This window comes from Saprolegnia parasitica (assembly GCF_000151545.1).
Source record: "Saprolegnia parasitica CBS 223.65 unplaced genomic scaffold supercont2.8, whole genome shotgun sequence".
NCBI classification, from domain to species: Eukaryota; Oomycota; class Saprolegniomycetes; order Saprolegniales; family Saprolegniaceae; genus Saprolegnia; species Saprolegnia parasitica.
Genome location: NW_012156402.1, coordinates 747,203 through 770,969, shown reverse-complemented (window position 1 = coordinate 770,969; position 23,767 = coordinate 747,203). Strand labels below are relative to the sequence as shown.

At 62.0% G+C, this 23,767-nt stretch overlaps 7 protein-coding genes across 7 annotated transcripts in view; 3 read left to right on the top strand and 4 right to left on the bottom strand.

Moving 5' to 3' along the window:
* SPRG_19488 (hypothetical protein) overlaps positions 1-3,667 on the bottom strand; it is a gene marked incomplete at both ends in the record, with an annotated part of 5,191 nt that extends 1,524 nt beyond the window's left edge. Inside the window, 5 exons of the mRNA XM_012342023.1 lie at positions 27-702; positions 748-2,289; positions 2,325-2,365; positions 2,414-2,692; positions 2,741-3,667. Of these exons, the coding sequence (XP_012197413.1) occupies positions 27-702; positions 748-2,289; positions 2,325-2,365; positions 2,414-2,692; positions 2,741-3,667 (3,465 nt within the window). The remainder of the gene's footprint in view (positions 1-26; positions 703-747; positions 2,290-2,324; positions 2,366-2,413; positions 2,693-2,740) is intronic.
* A 350-nt stretch (positions 3,668-4,017) lies between these two features.
* On the bottom strand, positions 4,018-5,043 carry SPRG_03406 (hypothetical protein; the record flags this gene model as incomplete). Its single annotated transcript, XM_012341980.1, has 1 exon — positions 4,018-5,043. One exon carries the CDS (start codon positions 5,041-5,043, stop codon positions 4,018-4,020), a length of 1,026 nt encoding a protein of 341 aa, XP_012197370.1.
* Positions 5,044-5,556: 513 nt separating this feature from the next.
* On the bottom strand, positions 5,557-6,993 carry SPRG_03405 (CAMK/CAMK1 protein kinase). Its single transcript, XM_012341979.1, has 5 exons — positions 6,466-6,993; positions 6,244-6,408; positions 6,025-6,192; positions 5,936-5,976; positions 5,557-5,880 (listed from the first exon to the last, which is right to left on the bottom strand). Exons 1-5 carry the CDS (start codon positions 6,982-6,984, stop codon positions 5,583-5,585), a joined length of 1,191 nt encoding a protein of 396 aa, XP_012197369.1. The 5' UTR covers positions 6,985-6,993; the 3' UTR covers positions 5,557-5,582.
* A 1,365-nt stretch (positions 6,994-8,358) lies between these two features.
* On the bottom strand, positions 8,359-11,149 carry SPRG_03404 (hypothetical protein). The gene is made up of 15 exons (XM_012341978.1): positions 10,908-11,149; positions 10,745-10,860; positions 10,525-10,688; positions 10,449-10,477; positions 10,327-10,396; positions 10,198-10,279; positions 9,832-10,152; positions 9,745-9,778; positions 9,652-9,701; positions 9,542-9,607; positions 9,414-9,497; positions 9,146-9,367; positions 9,021-9,098; positions 8,904-8,973; positions 8,359-8,855 (listed from the first exon to the last, which is right to left on the bottom strand). Exons 1-15 carry the CDS (start codon positions 11,131-11,133, stop codon positions 8,428-8,430), a joined length of 2,040 nt encoding a protein of 679 aa, XP_012197368.1. The 5' UTR covers positions 11,134-11,149; the 3' UTR covers positions 8,359-8,427.
* Positions 11,150-11,994: 845 nt separating this feature from the next.
* SPRG_03403 (hypothetical protein) lies at positions 11,995-13,975 on the top strand (the record flags this gene model as incomplete). The annotated part of the gene is made up of 1 exon (XM_012341977.1): positions 11,995-13,975. The coding sequence occupies one exon, from the start codon at positions 11,995-11,997 to the stop codon at positions 13,945-13,947; it is 1,953 nt and encodes a 650-aa protein (XP_012197367.1). The 3' UTR covers positions 13,948-13,975.
* Positions 13,976-14,857: 882 nt separating this feature from the next.
* On the top strand, positions 14,858-19,173 carry SPRG_03402 (hypothetical protein). The gene has a single exon (XM_012341976.1). The coding sequence runs from the start codon at positions 14,875-14,877 to the stop codon at positions 19,129-19,131; it is 4,257 nt and encodes a 1,418-aa protein (XP_012197366.1). The 5' UTR covers positions 14,858-14,874; the 3' UTR covers positions 19,132-19,173.
* A 672-nt stretch (positions 19,174-19,845) lies between these two features.
* SPRG_03401 (hypothetical protein) lies at positions 19,846-23,714 on the top strand (the record flags this gene model as incomplete). The annotated part of the gene is made up of 2 exons (XM_012341975.1): positions 19,846-21,222; positions 21,246-23,714. The coding sequence occupies exons 1-2, from the start codon at positions 19,855-19,857 to the stop codon at positions 23,712-23,714; spliced, it is 3,837 nt and encodes a 1,278-aa protein (XP_012197365.1). The 5' UTR covers positions 19,846-19,854.
* Positions 23,715-23,767: the final 53 nt, after the last annotated feature.

Below are 23,767 nucleotides of genomic sequence, written 5' to 3'. Positions count from 1 at the left end.
GTCGCGTCACCAGGTGTCCAGCTCACGACGGCGTCCGTCACCCCGACGTCCGTGGCCACCGGCGCCGCCGGCGTTGGCAAGAGCGTGTTGACGATCGTCGGTGCGCTGTGCAGCGAGGCTTGGTCGTCGGCGTTGATGGCCTGCACCCGGAACTGGTACGCCGTTCCAGGCGTGAGGCCGTGCACGAGGAACGACGGTTTGCTGCCGCGGTAGATCTCCTCGTACTGACCGTCGGCCTCGTGCACGCACTGCTTGAGGACGTAGCGGCAGCCGTTCACGGCGGCGGGCTTTCCCTTGCGCGACGTTTTGGACGACGCCACCGACTTGGCGTCGTCGTCGAACGCATGGAGGTCGTCGAGGTGGCTGTTGAACATCGCGACAAACTCGGTCCAGCTGAGCGTGTTGCTGTCGTTCGTCTCGATCGCGTCAAAGACACTGAGCGGCACGCCCGGGGCCTCGGTCGTCGCCGACGTTTTCTGAAGAAACTCGAGCAAGCGGGGCTTGCGCTTCTCGATTTCCTCCATGAACTCGTCGCGCGAGATCTCGCCGTTGCCGTCGACGTCGGCCTCGTCAAAGACCGCGCGGAGCTCCTTGAGCTGCGCGTCGTACCACGCCGACGAGTTCCACGAGAGGTGGATCGTCGTCGGTGTCACCTTGACGGCCATCGGCGCCGGTGGCACGCGCGGCACCGTCGTAAAGTACCTAGTTTTTTGTGAGCACGACCCGGAATCCATAGGCATCCTGTACCCAAAGGCGTACGGTCCAGCACCAAACGCGTTGAGCGCGCGGAGTCGCATCGCGTACTTGGTGTTGGGCACCAAGTTGGTGACGACGTAGTGGTACCGCGGCTCGCCCTGGTTGTCGCTAAAGTCCTTGGGGTCCCGCACAAGCTCCGAGAAGACGTTCTGCTTGAAGCTCGCGCTGCCTTCGGCGCCGGATGTCTCGAGGATGTAGAACGCCGGCCCGTTGTTGCCGCGCACCGGTGGCGGGTGCCACCGCAGTAGAAGCATCGTCGTCGGGTCCAATGCCTCGTCGTCGTCCCGGAAGAGCACTGGTAGCTCGGGCGGCGCGCCGTCGGTGACGAGCTTGTGCAGCGCCCGGCGCTCACGGTGTTCGATCGAGAGCCGATCGAGGACGGCGACGCCACCGGCGGCTTTTTGATCGCTCCAGCCCGCGGCGTCGCACGCGTACGGTGCCGACTCCTTGACCTCGCGCAGCGGCAGAATGGGTTTGCAGCCGAACCGAGCGAGCTGGCGTCGCTTGCTGTGCGCGGGCAGCTCGGTGCGGACCCGACCCCGCTCGGACGACGAGACCTGGAACGCGTTGAGCATGCCGCACTCGTGGCAGACCGTCTCCCACATGCACACGTCTTTGAGCGCGATCTCCGTGTCGCCGTGGCACTGCGCCGGTCGGCGGTCGCCCGTGACGGCGAGGAACTCCTTGATCGTGATGGCACCGTCGCCGTTGGCGTCAAAGAACTCAACGACGCGCGTGCGCTCGTCGTGCGTGAGCGCGATGCCGAGCGACTTGAGAAACTTGTGAAAGTCGATCGGCTTCATCGTCGCATACGTGGCGAGCTTGTCCTCGTCCTTCATCTCGTCGTCCGCATTTCCGTCCGCGACTGCTTTCTTGTGCTGCTTCTCGGCAAACGCGAGGAACGCAGCCTTGTAGTCGACGTCCTTGCGGTGCAGGAGCTTGAGAAAGACGTCGCGGAGCGCCGACGAGGTCGCGTGGACGTCGCATGCGATCGGCGGGAAGCTCTCCCAGAGCACGCGGCAGCGGCCTTGGCTCATAAAGCCGTCCGACCACGACATCCACGAGAGTAGCAAGCCGCGGTCGACGGCCTTCAGCGCCCGCCCGACCTCTTCCCAGTGCGCCGACGCGTTGTCCGATACGTCGTTTGGTTTTGGCGTCGCGTCGAGGAACGTGAGCGCCTTGTCCTTGAGCGCTTTGTGGGCACTCCAGGCCGCAAAGGCCTCCTTGGACATGCCCGATCGAGGATTGCCCTTGGCTTTCGGCGCGTTCTGCTTCTCAAAGTGGTACCGATCTTCCGAGAAGGTACTGTCGGGGTCCTTGGCGAAATTGGCCTTGATGACGTGGCCTTGTTTGAGGAGGAGTTCGCGGCACTTGTCGAGGTCGCCGCCCCGGCCCTGGAAGCCCTCGCTCATCGCATGCACGTACTTGAGGCCACTCCGCTTCATCATGTCGATGGTGCACGACGGAATGTCGACCTTCTTGGGCCGGACGAGGCCGTTGGTGGAAAAATCAAACCGCGGAGGCTTCCAGCTGCTTTTTGAAGCGCGGGCTCGGCACTCGAATTTGACGGGAGCTTGAGCCGCAGCCGGTCCTTGCGCTTGAGCCACGCCTACGCAGCAGTGCAGCTGAGCGTGCGTCGATAGGACATATCGCAGACGTTGTGCGCGAGGGCGCCTTCCTCTGCTTTTTCCTTCTCGACTTCATCTTCCTTGTCCTTGATGGCATCGGCGTCGGCTTCGACCCACGATAGCATTTTCTGGACACCGTGGAGCTTGAGGATCTGCACTTCCATCTCGGCGCGCGACTTGTGCGTTTGCCCGGGCAGGAGCGTCGTCGCGGCCTGCTTCTCCAGTAGCGACGTCATCTTGTCTTGAAGGATCTCGACCACGCGGTGCTGCGCCTTGACCCAGAACTTCTTGCAGAGCGACACAAAGATCTAGTCCCATATCCTAAGTCAACAGCGCCAACCAATGGAGCCTCGCACCGCGTTGAGCTTCTTCTCGTCGGCCGAGAGACACCGCCGAGCGGCTATCTTGGCCGTGTCGCCTTTCTGCGGCTTGGCCGCCACGCGCCACTTGATAGTGAGGAGGTAGACGTTCTCGCCTTCGACGAGCTCCATGAGTTGCCGCGTCGCGCCGCCAAACTTCTTGGCTTGGGCTTCCGTGAGCCGCACCTTCTCAAACGAGTGGTTGGCTTTGGTCCAGCGCACCCAGTGGTCCCCGAGCGACCGCAGCGGACACGCGCACGGTCGCTGCAGTTTGGCGCCGTCGGGGCCGAGAAGCACGCTGCACTGACTGAGCACGGTCGAGGCCATGCGCAGAGCGAGCCCCGAGATCTTGAGGTTGTTGAGCAGCCGGCCTTCGCCCATGCTGCTCACGCGCGTCGCAATGTCCATGGTGCTTTCATCGCTGCTGCTTCGGTACGGCGTGAGGACGTCCGTCATCTTGTCCGAGATGACGCCGACGGTCGTGCCGACGCAGCGGTTGCAGATCGAACACTTGGACGCGGGGCACTGGCACCGAGTGCGCTGGCGCGACACCGCGTGACCAGGCTCGTGGCAGACGCCGTCGCAGTCGCACGCGTCGGTGCGGCCGACTTTGAGGAGGCAGTCGGTGGCCGCCAACGCGACAGCAACGTCGAACCACGACGCCTCGGACGCGGCGCGGTCGGTCGAGAGCGCATGGAGGGCTTGGAGCACGCGCTCGTACTTGTCCTTGCGAGCGACCCACTGCTCAAAGTCAAAGGCCTTGTCTTTGGTAGTCGTCGGCTTCTTGGGACTTCGGTGCTGGTTGTCGGGCTTGACGGCCGTCTTGGGCGCCGGCTCGTCATCAAACGGATTTGCTGCGTCGTAGAGGTCGAGGTCGTCGCCAGCGTCGAACGCCGGTGGCTCCTCGCGGCCCATGGACGGCATCCTTCCAGAGGTTACGCACTCTGTCCGTTTTGCAGTTGGGAAATTAGCAGTTATTAGTGACGAGGGCTAGGCTACGTGACCGGTCTGCGTGGCCAAGATCGTCACAGACGTTGTATTGGATGGCGTCTAGAGCAGAGGCGTTTGTTTAAGTCGACGTGACGGCCGCGACCGACACGACAGCGATGCACCTCAGCCGTCACTGCCAGCGTGGACGTTGCGTGGGCTGGGAGCAGGATTGATCGCCGGACACTGTGGCTACCGACTGTGGCTACACATTACAAGAGGCAAACCAACAGAAGTGTCAATAAAACGTGGCGCATTGTTACATTTAACGCCTTCTCGTATGCTACCTACGGCCGCTTCGTCTTGCTAAAGTGCGTCGACCGAATGGCATCTTCGCGCGTCGCACACAGAAGGCTAAAGGCGGCGCCCGGTCCGAGCAAGAAGCTCGCGAGGACCAAGTGCGCGAACGTCCGCGCGCCGTTGCGCGCCTCGGCGACAACGAGAAGCGTCATCGAGGCAAAGACAGAGACGCCGTCGACCACGAGGAACCACGATGGGATCAGGCTCGCGTCCGGCGGGGACGTGCGCACCAAGCTCGCGAACCCGTCCACGAGGTCCATAGCGTCTGCGTGGGCGAGAACGATGGCGAGCGTGCCCCAGTGTTGGAGCGTGAGCGCCGCTGCAAAGGCACGGTAGAGGAAGCTCGCAGTTGACGATGCTGCCGCCGCCTCGGCGACGGATGTCGGGTGCGGCGACCACCAGCGCACTGCCGGATAGAGCAGCGGGAAGAGCGACGGCCAGAACTGAAACACAATAAAGGCGTGTGCAAAGAGAGGGCCATGGGCGAAATGCATGCCGTGGAAGACGACGGCGAAGGCGCATGTGCCGAGGCCGATGAACCAGAGCAGCGCGCGCGAGGCAAGCGTCGTGTCGCCAAGAGGGAGAGCGCGCGTGGTTGCCAGCGGCTCTGGGTACGATGCGAAGAAAGACGGAAGCCAGAGCACCGACGCTGCGAAGAAGATGCCACCCCACTGGTACGCCGTGCCAATGAAGGCTGGCCACGCGACCGGCCCGCGCGCTCCGTGGCGCGTGGACTCGAAGCCCATGAAGAGCACCATAGCGGCGACGCAGTTGACGAGCAGTGCGCTGACAATGTCGGCGACGGGCTCGGACGGCAACGCTTGACTCTGTTGGAAGAAGTGACCGATGATGCAGAGCGCGTTGTCGAGGCCGTCGACGCCAAAGTAGGACGCCAACGCGTCATCAGATGCGTGGGTCTGGAGGCACTGCGCCGGCGGCTGCCAGCGCACGACGACGGGTCCGATGAGCGCCACCGTCCCAAGCGCGATGGCGGCCGTCGCCACCCTGCGCATCGTTGATTGTGAGGCGTGTCTTTTTGGACAGGCGGATTGGCGCGATGCCATTGGCTTAAATTAGCCAATCAGGAGGCGATATTCCGTCAAGATCCGACCACAGTCGGTCTGGTCAACGTGTGCATGGACGGGCGCTCGAGAGCTGGTGACGTCAGGGAGGGCTGTCTGGCAGACCATTGACTGGAGGCGGTCTCTTGCATGTTTAGCTGCTCGGGTAGCTAAATAAAAGCGTTTGGCTTGGCGCTATCAGTTCTGAGCCACCATTGCCCCGATAGATTGGACTTTCTACAGGCCTTCAACACTAGCACCAATGGCGCTAGCAGCACTGCATGACGAGAGATCTGCAGCGCCTCCAGCAGCAAGACAGTGTTGGCATGCGCTTGTGATGTCCAAGCACCAGCGCGTGATACTGCGTCGATGGAAGCATGAGATCGCAGCGGATGCTCGTATTGCGGTCCTCGTTGCACCATGCGCACACGCTAGCTCTGCCTCGATGCCGAGGAAGTTTAGTAATGCAAAGACAAGCTCCGTAAGTGTGATTACGGCGTCGGTGGCGCCATGCCGCCGCGGGCCGTCGGCAGCAGCGTCGAGCGGCGGAGGTCGATCGCGATCGGTGCCGTCGTCGCCTCGACCTGCGACAGCTTGGAGGCGACCAGCGAAGCCATTGCGTGCGCGTGGTCGCGCGCGTGGTTGGCCGACAGCCGCGACTTCATGATGCGCTGGAACGACTGCAGCGGCTTGAGCGCCCGGAGCACGTCCAGCGGCTCCGTCTTGGTCTCGGGCAGCGCCGCGTGGACATTGAACCACGGGTGGTCGAGCAGCGCAGCGGCCGTCGCGCTATCAATAGTCCATAAGCAATCAGAATCTACAGTCGCAGAACGATGCGTCGCACCGGTCGGCGGGTGTGACGCGCAGCATACGTCGCACAAGGTCCTAGTCGCTTATTCACGACACAACTCGAGTTGATACATTGATACATACCTGGGCCTCGGTGGAGATGTCGTCCCAGTACGGCACGTCGAAGAAGAAGTAGCCGTAGCAAATGCACCGAAAGAGCTTCTGGACGTCTTGGATCTCGTCGTGGTGGAACGGCGGGTACCCGCAGAGGAGCGTGTAGACGATGACGCCGGCGCTCCACACATCGGACGGCTACCGATGCAATATCAATACGACTGTCGACATCGTAAATAGCATATGTACCGTGCTGTAGGGCTGGCCCTGGATCACTTCCGGGGCCATGTACCCGGGCGTCCCGAGCACCTCGGTCAAGACGGCGTCTTTGGACGGCAACTGCACGGCAAAGCCAAAGTCGACAATCTTGAGGGCTGCGTTCTCGCCCGTCGACTCGAGCATGAGGTTTTCCAGCTAGTAGGTTCATCGCATCAACCTCACCGCGCATACATACTAGTGGGATCCTGGCACCTTGAGGTCGCGATGGACAACGTCGCGGGCGTGCATGTAGGCCAGCGCTTCGAGGAGCAACTTGACGAGCCGGCAAATGTCGCGCTCGGTGAGCTTTTCTTTGCTTTCGTGGAGCTTGGCAAAGATGTCGCCGCCCGTGAGCTCCTCCATGACCAGCACGTACGTCGTCGGCTCCTTGTAAAAGCCGCGGCAGCGCAAAATGCCGGGGTGGTACATGCGCTTGAGCAGGTACGGCTCGGTCAAGGCGCACTCGAGCGCGCCCGCGTCCAGGCCGTGGCGTGCGTACACCTTGCACGCGTACTGCTTCTTGGTCGCGACCTCGCCGCACTCGTAGACGGTGGCATATGCGCCAGCGCCGAGCTTGCGCCCGAGGAGGAACTTGGCGTGGAAGTCGCGCATGGCGTCGCGCTCAATCTCGACGAGCGCCGGTACGTTGGTCGCCTTGGAGTAGCGCAATAAGCTCTCACAGGTCGGGTCGGGGGCGGCGACGCCGCAGCACCAGCTGGCCACCGTTCCCATGTTGTTTCGTGTTTTGCGATCTTCCAAGAACCGAAATCGTGAGTACACTATTTTGGTGTCTACAATATTTGAGTATGCTTACATCCCGTAGGTTTACGAATATTTCCGGCAATCTGCATCGGCGCCTCAAGCCCCAGCGCAACTTTTTGTTCCGCAAATCGGAGATATGTTACATGCAAGGCAGTGGTTTGACTTGGTTTTTGTATGGGATGCGCGGCCATCTCACATTCCTCACGTTTACGGATACATCAGGAAAATTCACTTGCAATTTGTATTGGACGCATCCAGCGCAAAAGTGGTCCACATCACATTTGGCGTCAGAATCAGAATGGCAGGGCGCCAAAGCCAAGCGTCCGAAACGGCGCGGGAGATCGACGACCACGGCGGCAGCGACGGTCGGTGGCAGCACAGAAACACCAACAACGACAGTGGTTGACGTGTCCATCGAGCTGGATAGCGCACGCCCGGCGAAAAGGCATCGGAAGGCCAAGGTGGCGCGAGCGACTGCCGTCGCCGAGCAGCCCGAGCCGGCGACGGCCGAGCACGTGTCAGCGGTGGCGATCCCGCAGTCACAGAAGGCCGCCTCGAAGGTAGCATTATTCGAGGTACGCGTATGTCCGTGTTGTCGTATTACAACTGAACAAGCCTCTATTGTAAGGATGATTGTACCGCTCCGCGAGACGCGGCAGATTCCGACGGCGACGAGACGGGCGCCGGCATCATTGCTGGTTGCCGTGTCAAGAGCACCGTGAATCGCTACAATGCCTTGAACAAGCGCTTCGTGTAGTGGCTCAACGCTCGTCAGTAACTACAGCGTCACTTTGCCGCTTCCGGCAGACGTCGCTCGAGCCTACTTGTGGTTCATGTCCATCAAGTGCGACAAGCGCAGTGTGCCGCTCGTACCCCGTCAACGTACATCAGCGTCGCATGTTCAACGCGTCGAGCGCCCTTGTGTACCTTCACAAAGAAGCCAGGGACATACCGACATGCCGCAAGATCTCTGCACCACGCTGTACGTACAGTCCAAAAAGCTTTCTTCACCTCATTGACTACTAGTATTGGTGTTAGCGTTTGACAAGGGCTACGGTCGAAAAGTTGGACGCTTCGAAGACCATGATGCAATTCATGACACCTGACGAATGGTCGTGTCGATGAGATGAGCTACATTACGTTTTACGACATTATGCTGAAGCCCAAGTGAGAGTAGCACTACTAACATGCACACTATTGTATATTCTCCATTTCTCTTGTGTCGCCGCGCTACTTGTCAAGTCCTATTGCCTCTTTCCCGTCGCGCTTCAGCGTGCCTACGATATCATTTATAGAGTACATGTATATTACTTTATAGAGGTGTTCGCCCATGTTTCGCAAAAGCTTGGGTTATATACATGAATGGTGTACGTATCCGGATATTCATTGCAAGCGAAAACTATCAAGTTGACTTTACATGAGCTCGCCCTGGTACGCGGCGTTGAGTTCCTGGAAGCGGTACTTGAGCTCGAGTGACTCGAGCAGCGACGCCTCGACCCCGCGGTAGCTCTCGAGCATCTCTTCCACGTGCTCCAGCTGCGCCGGGTCGTACTCTGTGAAGAACGCCGTCAATTTTTCTCGGAACGGGTTCGGGCGAAGATTCGCGCGCTGTGTTGCCGTCGTCGCCTTCGCCGTCGCCGGTGTATACGGCTCGCCATTGAGCATCGCCAGGTCTTGGGCCGTCAGCGTTGTCGGCACATCGACTGGCGCGGGCGTCGCGACAGGCGCCGTCGCATCGACAAGAGATCGCATTTGACTCAGGAGCAGCTCGTTTTGCCGCTTGAGGCGCGTGTTGACCATGCGGGCTTCGTGGGCTTCGGCGAGGGCGACTGCGACTTGGCCTAAGAGCCACAGAGGCCTAGTACAACGGACGCGAGCAGGAATCCTACCGTCGGTCTGGCGTTTGACGTTGCGAAGTTCAGTCACGAGCACCTTCTTGTGGCTGCGGTACTTGAGAATCTGTGCACTCTCTTGTAGACGTTCCATGGTCCAAGCCTTGTATGTACCTGCTGGTTGAGATCTTGGATTGTGTTGCGGTGCTCGATCAGCTCGGCGTCGTACTCGGTCTTGGCGACGGCGAGGTCCTACTCCATGATCATGTTGACGGGTTCGGTTGACGAGTCGAACGCACCTTGGCCAGCTGCTCGATGCGTGTGTTGGGGATCACTTGCTGCAACGAGTAGCCGAGCTGCGCGCGCAGCCGGATGAGCGCGACTTCGGCTTGGCCGAGCTCTTTCTCGAGCGCCATTCGCGCGTCGTCCGAGAGTTTCTGGGACGTTGGTGACGACGGCGGCGATACATCCCCTCGACCCGCGTCGTCTTGCGGGTCAACGTACGTATCAAACTCGTCAATCTATCATGGGTCGATACACAAACCGAATGGCAGATGCGGATCGAACCATCGCCCAGCGGTGCTTCTCCAGCAAGAGTGCGTCCCGTTCGGCTTGGATTGCGGGCCACTGCTGTCGCTCCCGCCGCAGTCGCTAGACGCACATAAGCGGCTCTCATATCCAAACTCGAAACGTACGTCGATTTCGCTCTGGAGGGCTTCGAGACGCCCGTCCTTCTCTTGCGATACTGCCGCCTCCGATTCCTGCATCGATCTGCAGCCGACTGACACTAAAGAGAACGGCGTACGTGTCGTGCTGTGGCCATTTGCACGCGGGAGAGCGCCTGGTCGCGCTCGACTAGCTCGTCTTCAAGCAACGTGATATCACGATAAGAGTCTACCTGCAAGCCGCGCAAGTGCATCTTCGAGCGACTCCTAGGATACATGCGTCGTCTGCGGCGTCCTTGGCGACCATAAGATGCGTCTACCACGCGCTGAAGAAGCTGCATGTTGAGGCCATTGAGCTCTTCCATGAGGCTATTGCCAATCGAGTCGGGCTCGCCATCCTTGGTCGCTGGCGGCGCGGCGGCCGGTGGCAGCGCTGGTCGCGACCCAAAGAGCTTGGAGGCGGTCGCCATGGTGGTGCTCACAAGGCCGGACACGAGCCAGTGGCCATTGAGGTCCAAGGATGGCATGCTGCTGAGGGCGTAGCGCGGTAGAAGCGACGCGAGTGCCGGCGACGACATGGGTGTTGGTGTTGGCAGCGCCTTCTTGTGCAGAAAGTTGCTCGTTGGTCCATTTTGCAGCGCCTGCCATTGCACCATGAGCCTCCTCGCAAGCGCAAGCGTGCGTACGTGGGTCAAGGCGTCGGCGGCGAGAAGCGCCGACTCCATCGAGCTCTTCTCGACCACGTGGGCGACGAAATGCACGGTCTTTCTATGCGAGCAGAGCTCAAGCCTCTGGACGAGCGACAGCGCGCGTACCCGCGGAGGCGAGAGTACGTGTTGTCCCATGAGAGCGTAAGCACGCCCGGCTTTGGGCAGCGGTACATGCCTAGTCACGGTCCGTCATCATCATCCTGCGATGGCCATCGTCGTCGCCGTACCTTCGACGGGCTTGACGGTGGTTTGGTACCTAGCACAAACCTGCATGCGAGGAGGCGCGTTGACGCATCGGCGTACCGCGTCGTCGCGTGGAAGACCTCTGTGTACATGGGCGTGGGCACGTGAAAGTCGGCGTTGAAGTCAATGTCAAAGTCTTCGACCTCAAACTTCCACACCAACACTTGGCTGCTGTTGGTCACTTGCAGCTGCACGTCGTGCTTGGAGCCGCGCGGAATGACCACCTACTTAGCAGCATCGTTGTCGTCATCTTCGCAGACGATGGCCATGCGTCGCGAACCTTTTCGTACTCGAAGGGCTGCAGGAGAAAGTCGATCGCGGTCATGTGCCCCGTGCCATGGCATAGGTCGTCGGCCAGGAGCGCGTGGAGCTCGGCGCTCGCCTTCACAGACCCATCTAGCATAGGCGTATGGTAGGCCACAAGCGCTATCGCAGAAGCGTACGTGCAAAGTAGTCGTTGAGCTCGGCGCAGAGGTGCGTGAGCGCAGCGTCCGTGGGCATGCCCGGGAAGAGCGGGAAGCTCGGGATGCTGTCGCAAGCGGTGACGAGGCTCGCGTGGAGGCCTTCGAGGGCGGCGAAGGAGCGCTCAACGCACACGACCTGGTCGCCCGCGTCGCTCACGACCATCTGCACGCTGCGCCCCGAGATGGACGTCGCCACGACGTTCATGCTTCCAAGAATGATCTCTGCGCGTGCACGGTCACAGTATTTCCATTTTCTCACAAACCAAATAGTGTGAATACGCTCTCGCGACCTTGAAGTTAGCACGACGATGCTTGCAGATTGACGAGCCCAATCTCGCGGTCACGATGACCGCCATCCGTTGCTACAGACGCTGTACGCGTAGCTGCCGAGGTCATTTTAAAGGAGCTGCTTTCGCGCAGCTCTCAGAGCATCGACTACGACATATCGGCTACGAACCAACATCACTCACGGAGGAAAGCAGCGATGTCAGCTGCTACTGCGTCTACTGCCTACACATGGGTATGCTACGATTGGCGCCTCGTGCGGCACGAGCTGCTTGGCGCTGCGGCCAACATCCTTGGAGAGCGTCTTTCTCATTCACTATATTATGATCGCATGAGATCCTTGGAATTGTGGGCAGTTCCACCAGAGTATAGTGTAATAGTGTAAATCGTAGTGCTCGCTTGTGCAGCAGAAGAGCCAAGCACCTCAGCAAGCATCTTGATCGTCCGCTCTGTCGTCGCCGGCGCATGCAAGAGGCTCATTACGTCGCCGGCTTCCGCGCTTCGGCATGCGAATTGCGTCGACGTCCTTGGGCAATGTACTGCCCGCGGCTCGGGACGGTGAACCTCGAACCACTGGTGGTCATCTCGCTCTCTCCTTTTGCTCTTTGCTGGCGTCTTGCTTCGTTATGGTCGCGGTGCACGAAGCCATCGCAAGCTCTTGGGACGCCACTCGTCTGCCTCTGAATCCCTGAATCCACTTGATACTTTGATAGGTATTATATTGGAGAGTAAAAAAATACCTCTGAAATCGGATGTGCTACCGCCACTCAGCGCCTGTGCGATGGCCCCATTGACCTTGCAGGAGCGCATCGAAGGCCTCGTCGTCTACCGCGCGTGCTTTGGCCACAGCTGGGTCCCGAACCGGTTCGTTGTACCACACGCTGACCCGTGGCCGCGTCGGCTGCGCGGCGCCGCGCTCGGACGCGACACGGACGCGCTGCGCAGCCTCATGGTCCGGCTCGAGCCGTACCTCGAAGACGCCTTGGAGAACCTCGGCTTTGTCTGGTTCAAGCGCTACGATCGAGCCATTGCGCGCTGCTTCGACACGTCGACGGGGCTCAAGCACATGACCGCGTATCAGTATGTGCTGGAGGCACTCAAGCGCTTCCACGCGCTGCACGGCCACGTGTGCGTGCCCGAAGGGTTTGTCGTGCCCAAGGACGACACCTCGTGGCCCACAGCCTTACGCAACGTCGACCTCGCCCACGCGCTGCACATACTCGAGGTCCATCCATACGCGCTCTCGACGGCCGAGCATACGACGGCCCATGGCCTCGGCCTCGTTCTCGACGCCCCGCTCTGGGCCGACGTGATCGAAATGCTTGACATCTACAAGAACATGAACGGCGCCGCTGATGTGCCCGTCGACTATGTCGTACACGCCACACGCAAGCGCAGTGCCGACGGAGCGCTAGTGTGGCCATCGAGGTACGACGGTGTCAAGCTCGGCGAGGTCGCGCGCCGCGTGTGGCTCCTCTCGGTGCAGTTGCCGGCGCACCGCCAGGACGACCTCGCCGCCGTCAAGTTTGCTTTCGACACACTCACGTCGTGGAGGACCGTCTTGCGGGCCAAAGCCGCGTTCGCATCCGTGCACGGCCATGACGACGTCCCGGTGTCTTACGTCGTGCCCTTTGACGACGCCATGATGCCGGTCCAGTGGCGCGGGTTCCGTCTGGGGCACTACCTGCTCCTGCACCGGCAGTCCACAGGCCGCTTTGATCGGCCAAGCATCGAGCCCATCTACGAGATGGCCGCACGCCCCGACCTGTCGCACCTGGATCGTCTCGTCGTGGGTCTCAAGAGGTATGTGAACGTGTTCGGTGACTCGCTGGTCCCGCCTACGTTTGTCGTGCCGGCGTCCTCATCACGCTGGCCCAAGCAACTGTGGCAGTTTGCCCTCGGTGACGCTGTGGCGTCGCTGCGAGCCGACGGCGCGGCCCTCTCCGCCCTTGAGCGCGCGACCGTCAATGACACTGGCTTTGTGTGGGACCCGTCTCTCGCAGCCATGTGGCCCGACCTGCTCCACGCACTCTCCACGTGGCGTGACGCGCACCGCGATGCGCCGTTCGATGACGCGTTTGTGTGTCCGCTCGAGTGGCCTGCCGCGGTCGCCGGAAAACCGCTGGGGCATCTTGCGACGCTGCTTGCAGTCCACGACGACTTCCGCTCGGACGCCCAGAAACGGGCCGTGCGACTGCACCAAATCGACCTCGACGCGCGCTGGTCGGCCAAGCGCGCGGCCCTCGCCTTCTACTTCGTGCTGCACCAGCACCTGCGCGTGCCAAGCGACTTTGTTGTGCCGTCCGGCGGGGGCTGGCCACCGGCGTCTGCTGGCATGCCCCTCGGCGCCGTTGTCAAATGGCTGCGTCAAGTGCCACCCGCCGCGATGGTCTATGCGAGGCGGCGAGAGCTCGAGGCGCTTCAGTTCGAGTGGTTCTCGACCGCGCCAGCCACCGAGGTGGACGCCCCGACCGAGTTGCCGCAAGCATCCAAGGTTCACGCCTCAGAAGCGAAGGATGAGGACGACGTTGATTGGGTTAAATGGACGATGGCCCTCACAAAGTTCAAGCTTCTGGAAGGCCACATTGACGTCCCGGTAGATTATATGGTTCCAACGACGGACGTTAGGTGGCCCGCGCCGCTGCACCGATTTCCGCTTGGCGCTGTGCTCGCCGACGTCCAGTCCGGTGCCACCGCGCCTCCAGCGTGGTCCGCAACCAAGTGCAGCACATAGGCATTACCTTGGACGCCTTATAAGCCGCCTCGGTCGTCGTTTCCATTGACTTGAGACCGGTCGCTCGACTCTGTCGGCTAAAGGAATCGCGGCTGCGACGCATCTGTACCTGAACGACAGCCCTCACACCCAGTGTATGACCACAGATAAGACAGCTTGACAACTTGGGATCGAATGTCCGCGTTGCTCCACTCGGCAGAAGCATGCAGTCGCGTACATCTCGCCTGCGATGATACATGGATGTGGTATCTCCGCGTATAAAGGCGGCGCCTCAAACCGCCTTCGTGACGTCGATGGGGCAGCTTTCTCATGCTTTTACTCGGTGTCGTTCTGCAGTCATTACTCCTCTCTACGGTACTCCTCGTACGCGCAGAGATTTGTACAGCGTTGCTATTCCTCTGCGGCTGATATACAAGCACGCCTCACGAAGGTCCTCACGCCCTCGCCGTCGTCCATCACGTGCCTCTTCAATACCTATACCCTCGTTGCGAGCTACCGCTCTCGCGTGTGGCGGGTGATGCTTGATGGCTGCCGACTGCACTACACTGTACTCGGTGGCAGCGCTGGCTTCTTCGCGCCCGCGACCGTCCACCGGCGGCGTGAGTAGTATCTTGCCTTGCACGTCACGCCGGTGCTCATGCTTGTCCCACGCTACCCTTCAACACCGTGTCGGGCGTCGGGCGCCGCCGCCGTCGTCGGTGCTCGAAGATCGCCAGGGGTAGACAGGCCGGCTGTAATAAAATAGATTGGCGTCATCATCGCAGTCATTTCACGGCGTGTCCCAGCGTCGTGCATATTATTTCACGCATCTGCATAGAAACGCCGGGTTGAAATAAAACGCAATCAAATAAAAAGCACCGTCTCGCCGCGAACCGTGTGTACGCAGCGAAAATGTTTTTAATTCCGAGACCTCTGCCACTTGCCAAGATGGAGAGCGTCGGGCGACGGGTCTGGGCCTGCCACGGCGACGGCTGGCAGCTCGCGTCGGTCCTCGCGCCCGAGGCCGACGGCGCCGTCCTTGTGCAGCTACCGACGGGCGTGGCCAAGGTCCAAACGGCGGCCATCCACCCGTGCAACCCGGACGACCAGCGGCTCAACGGCGTCGACGACCTCACCGCGCTTGTGCACCTGCACGAGCCTGCGATCCTCAACACGCTGCAAGTGCGCTTCCAGAAGAAGCTCATCTACACGAGCACGGGCGCGATCCTTGTGGCCATCAACCCGTTCGCGGCGCTGCCAGCGCTGTACGCCGACGAGGCCAAGAAGCGCTACATGGAGCATGCGAGTAGCGACGACGTTCTACCACCGCACGTCTACTCGATCGCCGACAAGACATTCCGCGCCATCACGTCTACCTCGTCGTCGTGCAGCAACCAGAGCATCCTTGTCAGCGGAGAGTCGGGCGCGGGCAAGACCGAGACGACCAAGATCATCATGAACTACCTCGCGTCTGTCTCGAGCGTCAACCCGCAGGACGCAGCGAATGAGAAGGACAACGTCCGCGACCGCATCCTCGAGTCCAACCCGATCCTCGAAGCCTTTGGCAACGCCCGGACCAACCGCAACAACAACTCGTCGCGCTTTGGCAAGTTTATTCGCCTCGGCTTTGACCGCAGCGGGTCGCTTCTTGGCGCGTCCATCTCGACGTACCTCCTCGAGCGCGTCCGGCTCGTCTCGCAGGCAATCGGCGAGCGCAACTACCACATCTTTTACGAGCTCTTACGTGGCGCAACGCCCGACGAGCTCGTCGCGCTGAGTCTCTCGCCGTCGATCGAGCACTACGCATACCTCAACCAGACGCAGTGCGTGGACCGTCGCGACGGCGTCGACGACAAGGCGCAGTTTGCGCTCACGCGGACGGCCATGACGACCGTCGGGCTCACGCAAGTCGAGCAGTCGAGCGTCTTTACGCTGCTCGCCGCCATCCTGCACCTCGGCAACCTCAAGTTTGCGCGCAAGGGGGTGGACGGCGCGACCTTTGCTGACAGCAGCCAGGGCCACGTGCGCACCGTCTGCACGCTCCTCGGGCTCGTCGCGTCGGACCTCGAGTCGGCGCTCTGCACGCGCGAGATCATTGCGGGTTTTGAGCCCGTGCGCATGAACCTCTCGGTCGAGACTGCCAGCATGATGCGGGACGTCCTCGCCAAGACGATCTACGCGCGCGTCTTTGACTGGCTCGTCGACCGCATCAACGTCTCGATCGCGTACTCGAGCAGCGGCAGCGAAGGCAGCAGTGGCGGCAGTGCCTACCCGACGATCGGGATCGTCGATATCTTTGGGTTTGAGATCTTTACGACCAACTCGCTCGAGCAGCTCTGCATCAACTACGCCAACGAGAAGCTCCAGCAGCTCTTCGCCCGCTTTGTGTTTGAGATGGAGCAGAAGGAGTACGTCAAGGAGGCGATTCCGTGGACGTTTGTGTCGTACCCCAACAACGACGCCGTCGTCGCGCTCTTTGAAGGCCGGCCGAACGGCATCTTCTGTCTCCTCGACGAGCAGTCGCGGCTCTCCAAGGGCAACGACCGGACGCTCGCGGCCAAGTACTATGCGAGCTTTGCCAAGCACGCGCCGTTCTCAGCCTCGAAGCTCGAGCAAGGCCTGAGCTGCTTCTCGATCCAGCACTACGCGGGGCGTGTGCAGTACGCGACCAAGGGCTTTTGCGACAAGAATAAGGACCACGTGCCCGACGAAGCGCTCGTGGCACTGACAACGTCGAGCAACATCTTTGTGGCCGACCTCTTTGAAGACTGGGAGTACGCCTCCAATCGCGGTGACCACGACGACGTCCAGCGCCACTCGACACCCGACTTGCATCATGTGAGCGCGACGGCCAAGCTGCCGGCGCGGTCGTCGTTCTCGAGCCAGCCGTCGCTGTCGCCGACGCGCAAGCTCAGCCACCGGAGCTCGTCCGTGCTGGCGTCCACCGTCTCGCTCAAGTTCAAAGTGCAGCTGTCGTCGCTCCTCGCGACCTTGTCGGCCTCGGTGCCGCACTTCGTCCGATGCATCAAGCCCAACGACGCGATGCAAGGCCACCTCTTCGACAAGACCCGGGTGCTCGAACAACTGCGCTGCTCGGGCCTCGTCGAGACGACGAAAATCTCGCGCATGGGCCTGCCGATCCGCATGGCGTTTCCGTCCTTTCTGGAGCACTACCAGTGCCTGTACCCGCGCCTGCGCAGCGTGAGCCGGCTCGTCCCCGCGCTCCACGCGTCGATTGACGCGCCGTTCTACATTGGCAAGACCAAGATGTTTCTGAGCCACGACGCGTTCGAGCAGCTCCAAGCGGCGGTGGCGACCACGCGGGCGGCGGCGGCGACAGTGCTGCAGGCCACTGCGCGGCAACACCTCGCGATGCACAAGTATAAGCGTCTCCGCGCGAAAACGATCGTCGTGCAGGCCATCGTGCGCGGCTTCTTGAGCGCGCGTCGCTTCCACAAGCAGCGCGACGCTGCAGTGCGGCTGCAGCGCCACTGGCGGCAGCTCGTCCACTACCGCGCCTTCCTCCACAACGCCGAGCGCATGCAGCGGGCGTGGAACATTCTGCTGCGCTGGAAGGACGTCGTTGCGTACAACCACCGGTGCGCCGCGGCCCGCGATAGGCGTCTGCGTACGTATATCCATACGTGGCGCGCGGCCAAGGCGGCGGCGCTCGCCCGTGCCCTTGCCGCTGTACGTCACTGGCAGCGGTTCGTGGACCAGCGGCACCGCTACCGTGGGGTCCGCGTCGACGTCGTTCGGCAGTTTGTCCGCGCCTGCCGCACCCGTCGCGCGCGGCGAGCGTCCGTGGTCACTCAGTGGCGTGGTGTTGTGACGGCCAACGTCCGCCGACGAACCCATCTCGTGCGTCGGTTTGTTCAGCAGCACCGCGACGCCAAGGCGGCGATCGAGGCCCAGGCGCGCACGTGGAGCCTCGACCTCCTCGAGGAGGTCACGACCCGTGAAAACACGGCGCAGCCCGACGCTGAGCTCGACCACAGCAGCGACGACGACGAGGATGTCCCCGCCGTCGTTCTTGGCCTCTCGTCGGCGTCATCCATCGGGCGTCGGCGGTCGTCGTCGGCCAGCCGGGTCTCGTCCCAGTACACGCTTCGCTGGGAGCGCGGTGTGCTGGGTCTCTCGTTTGACCTTGCGTCGGGTGTACCGGTGGTGTGCCGCAAGCACGACGCGCTCAGCGACTGCTCGGGCCTTTCAGACGTGACGAAAGGCGACCAGCTCCTCGCGATCGGAGAGCTCGTGCTGTGCGCCGACGCCGACGACCTCGACCTTGCGTCCGTCCTCTCGGAGATGGCGCCGCCGATCTCGCTCCGCTTTGGGCGCGGCCCGGTGCGCGCGCGGGCGTCGTCGGCCTGCTCGTGCTCGAGCTCGCCCGACACGATTACGATCGGTGCGACGCCGATCCTCGACGACGAGACGAATTGCGACGCCGATGCTTTTGAGGTGCTTTTGACCGCCGACGACGTCTCGGTGGCCTTTGCGTGGACGGCCCACACCTGCAGCCGCGATGGCTTTGTGCGCCCGGCGGTCGACGGCTTCCGCGGGCATCTCACGAGCGTGCGCGGGCTCAGCAAGCTGCGGCCGTCGGACATTCTCTTGTCGGTTAGCGGTATGCCCACGGCGCACATGACGTTTGAAGCGGCGATGGACCTCGTGGCGTCGGCGCCCCGGCCCGTCGTCCTGCGCTTCCTCCCCGGGCCGCGGCCGTCGCAGGCGCGGTCCCCGCGCGACTACATCAAGTGGTTCTTCCACACCAACGTGGTGACGGTGACGTGGGACGACGACGTCCTTGGCGCGGAGCTCAAGCGTGTGCGCTACTCGGAGTGCCTCCGCGTGGCCAAGCTCCATGGAAGCGGCTGCCTCGCCGCCTACAACATGCACGTGGCGTCGCCCGAGGCGCGCGTCGACGTCGGCGACATCCTCGTTCGCATCGACGACGCGCCGCAGACGTTTGACTCGGCGCTGCGACTTCTCCAGGAGCAGCAAGCGCGCATGATCAAGACGCCGCTGCGCTTGACGTTCGAGCGGCCGTCGCCGTACGTCTGCGGCGTCAACGCGCTCTCGCGGACGATGGACCGCGCACTCGAGTGGGCCGAGGCCGACGACATTGTGTGGCGCCTCATTGCAGGCGTCGTGCTCTTCTACTGCATCTACTACCTCGACGAGCTCCTCTTCGCACCCTTTGCCTAGTCGAGAGAAGCGATTGTCTGTCAATGATGAGGACTTATTTACATTGACGCGTCCGGTGCGACTACACGGTACCTGCCCTTGGCAATGAGAGTTGGACAGGGCGCCGCGTGCGCATTGCGTACAGTACACGCTGCGGAGGCTCTGAAGCGAGCCGCACCGAGAGGTCGTCGAGATACACGCAGGTGCCACCATCACGTCGTCGCAGCGGCATGACGGTGCGACCTTGCCATATCCATGGATCCACCGCCACGGCTACTAGACATGTCGATGGCAACTCTGTGCGACGGTGCGACGTACCCCATCGCTGCCGGAGGTATCCACAGTCCGCGCCTATGCAGCCTCGAGCCGTCAGCTTGGCCGTGTCGCTGCCGTCGCCAACATCGCGCTCGTCGCCGCTGCCCATAGCCATGGCCCGTGACGCCGCCCAGAAAGATTCACCCGCCGAGGCCATCCAGCGCGGCCATGGCCTTGGTCCGCCGTCGCCGCGGCCACATGGCGTGTCCCGTCGGCCGTAGTAATGCGAAGTTCGCAGCTGCGAGCGGTGCGGCCTGTTGCACGGACCGACCTCTATTTCGAAGTTCGAAGAGGAATAGCGAGATCTGTTTTAAATACCATACGTTTGCACATAGCCCGGCTGGCGTTTATTTTTAATACAATAAAATTAATAATAAAATACATCCAGAGTCGGCGTTGGGCGGGCATTTAAAAAAGCCACTTGGGCGCATGGAGATCGGAACCCCGGTGTGGGTCCTCGCCGAGGACTGGGTCTGGCGCCGGGCCGTGGTCCATGCGACGACGCCGACGAGCCTCGGCTGTCGGCTCACGGACGCCATCGACGAGGCCTCGCGCGTCCTCGCCTTCCCGGCGTCGGCCGTCGGTAGCAAGGTCTTTGTCTGCAACCCGATCGAGCAGCGCGAGCTTGGCGTCGAGGACCTCACGGCGCTCGTGCACCTGCACGAGCCTGCGATCCTGCATACGCTCAAGGTGCGCTTTATGAAGCGAGAGATCTACACGAGCACGGGCTCGATCCTTGTCGCGGTCAACCCGTTCCAGGCGCTCTCACTCTACGACGAGCCGATCAAGGCGCGCTACATTGCGCATGGCAGCCGCGCTGCCAACGGCGAAAAGCTCGCCCCGCTACCACCGCACGTGTATGCGGTCTCGGACAAGGCCTTCCGCGACATGAACATGCCCACCGACGCGACCTGCAACCAGAGCATCCTCGTCAGCGGCGAGTCGGGCGCGGGCAAGACCGAGACGACCAAGATCATCATGAACTACCTCGCGTCCGTCTCGTCGGCCACGACCAACGATACGCACATTCCTGAGCGTGAGAACGTGCGCAACCGCGTGCTCGAGTCCAATCCGATCCTCGAAGCCTTTGGCAACGCCCGGACCAACCGCAACAACAACTCGTCGCGCTTTGGCAAGTTCATTCGCCTCGGCTTTGACCGCAGCGGGTCGCTTCTTGGCGCGTCCATCTCGACGTACCTCCTCGAGCGCGTCCGGCTCGTGTCGCAGTCAATCGGCGAGCGCAACTACCACATCTTTTACGAGCTCTTACGTGGCGCAACGCCCGACGAGCTCGCTGCGCTGCGCTTGACGCGCATCGAGGACTACAAGTACCTCAACAGCAGCCAGTGCTACGACCGTCGCGACGGCGTCGACGACGGCGACCAGTACACCAAGACGCGCCACGCCATGACAACGATCGGCATGGCGGATGACGAGCAGTGGAGCGTGCTCGAGCTCGTGGCCGCGGTGCTGCATCTGGGCAACGTCGAGCTCGTCAAGAAGGGCGGTGAAGAGAGCCAATGCAGCGACGGGAGCGCGCCGCTGCTCTCGACGCTGGCGACCCTCCTTGGCATCGACGCGAGCATCATTGAGAAAGGCCTGACGACCAAGAAAATCAAGGTCGGTGGCGAGGTCATCACCAAGGGGCTCACGGTGCTCGAAGCGGCGACCAGTCGCGACGCGGTGGCCAAGACCATCTATGCCCGTGTGTTCGACTGGCTCGTCGACCGCATCAACCAGAGCATCAGCTACGACGCGTCAGCGTCCGTCCAAAGCGCGCACTCGCGCTTCATCGGCGTGGTGGACATTTTGGGTTTGAGATTTTCGCGACCAACTCGCTCGAGCAGCTCTGCATCAACTTTGCCAACGAGAAGCTCCAGCAGCTCTTCGCCAAGTACGTGTTCGAGATGGAGCAGAAGGAGTACGCGGCCGAAGCGATTCCGTGGACGTTTGTCGAGTACCCGAATAATGACGCGTGCGTGGCCATGTTTGAGGCGCGGCCCATCGGTCTCTTCTCGCTGCTGGACGAGCAGTGCGTTATTCCCAGAGGCAACGACGCGGCGCTGGCGGCCAAGTACTACGACGTGTTTTCTTCGCACGCGCACCTATCGTCGACCAAGCTCCAGCGCGGGCAGACGCAGTTTACGATCGCGCACTACGCCGGCGACGTCGTCTACACGGCGACGGGGTTCATTGAGAAGAACAAGGACAGCGTGCACGTCGAGGCCCTCGAGCTCCTCGGCACCTCATCCAAGGCGTTCGTGACGCACCTATTCGCAGGCGACGGGTCGCTGCGCCGGTCCACTGCGCTGTCGCTCAAGGCCGACTCGCCGCCGCGCCGGTCGACGAACGCGGCGTCCTCGGTCGTCCTCAAGTTCAAGTCGGAGCTCTCGACGCTGCTGGAGCTCCTGCACGCGACCGTGCCGCACTTCATCCGGTGCATCAAGCCCAACGACGAGCTCGACCCGCACGCGTTTGACGACGTGCGGGTCGTCGAGCAGCTGCGGTGCTCGGGCGTCCTCGAAGCCGTCAAGATCTCCCGGTCCGGGTACCCCGTGCGCATGCTCCACTCCACGTTTCTGCAGCACTACCGGTGTCTCTCGCCCAGCGCCGCCATGTCGTTGGAACTGCTCTTGCTGACGCTGCTGCCGACGCCTAACGCGTTCCGCGTCGGGTTGACCAAAGTGTTTTTACTCCAAGGTGCGTACGAAGACCTGAACCGGTGCAAGATCCACGTCCAGGCGTCGGCCGTGCTCTGCCTCCAGCGTTACGCCCGCGGCCTCCTCGCTCGGACTCGGTACCACCGACAAGTGGCCGCGATCCGAACGCTGCAGCGGGCCGTGCGCCGGCGCCGGGCACTGCAGCACGCCCGCCGGCGCCAACGCCAGTCGCGTGGCAGCGTCTGCATCCAGGCGCATTGGCGCGGGTACCGCGCGCGGTCCGTGCACCAGTGCCGCGTGCGGGCCGTGCGCCTCTTGCAGCGGATGTGGCGCGGCCACCGCGGCCGGGTCTCGGCGGCGCAGATGCGGCGCCAGCTCCAAGCCGAAGCCATCATCGAGCGCGCGCTGCTCAAGCAAAAGGCCGACGAAGAAGCCAACCGACTGAAGAAGGCACGCGAGATGGAGATCAAGGCCGCGGCGCTCATTCCGCTTGGGACCGACCCGGCGTTCTCGGCCAAGATGGGGCCGCTCTTGCCGGCGCTCGGGCGACCGCTGCTCCAGACGCCCGTGGTCTTTGAAGAGTTTAGCTCGTCGGACGAAGAGGACGACGGTGGCGTCGCGAAGGGCGGTCGTCGGTCGTCGTCGACGGCCTCGACGCAAGAGTCCAAGTCGACGACGTCGGAAAACGAGTACGAGATCAACTGGGAGTGCGGCATGCTCGGCCTCTACTTTGAGAGCGACGAGGTCTCCGGTCTCCCGGTCGTTCGCCGCGTGCACGAGACGCTGAGCACGTGCGCCGACATTTTCGACGTCTCGCCGGGCGACATCCTCCTCTCGGTGGGCGGGAAGCGCGTGCACAACAACGACATTCGGCACATTCTGCGGCTGCTCCAAGACATTGACAAGCCGGTCGCTTTGCGCTTCCAGCGGACGACCAACTCGGAGACGGTCCGCGAGCCGTCGCTCATGAGCGACGAGTACGAAGTGCTCTGGCGCGACAACGTGCCCCTCGGTCTTGGCTTCAAGCCCGACAAGAAGAAGGAGATGCCAAGCGTCTCGAAATGCCGGGGCAACCCGCAGATTCCCGGCATGTTCAACGTCCGGCTCGGCGACTACCTCACTGCGATCAACGAGATCTCGACGTACCGCGTCGAGTTTGCGCGCGTCATCAAGCTCCTCGAGGACGGGCCGCGGCCCGTCGTGCTGCGCTTCATGCGCGCGGACCTCGACGATGCCCTACTCGAGTCGTCCCGCGCCAGCGAGGCGTCGACGCGCGAGAGCAGCTTCCGCTTCAGCCGCATGTCGACCATGAGCCTCAACCCGAAGCGCGACGACTCGCTCTACAACATTACATGGAAGGAAGAGGATGGCGCGCTCGGCCTCGTCGTCAAGCAAGCTCTGTCGAGTTTTTACCCCGAGGTGACCAAGGTCAAGCCCGAAGGCGCGATTCTGCGGCAACCCAACAAGGTGCAGATCGGCGACCTCCTCATTAGCATCAACAACAACAACATCTCCAAGATGGGCTTCCGGAACGCGATGCATTTGCTGCAAATTGGCCCGAAACCCGTGCTCTTGACCTTCCAGAAGCAGGGCCGCGCGTCCCACGTCGGCGTGCCCGCCAGTATTTAGTATCGTAGTAGACGACGACCGTTAATGTGCTCTTGTGGATGTATGATCTTGAT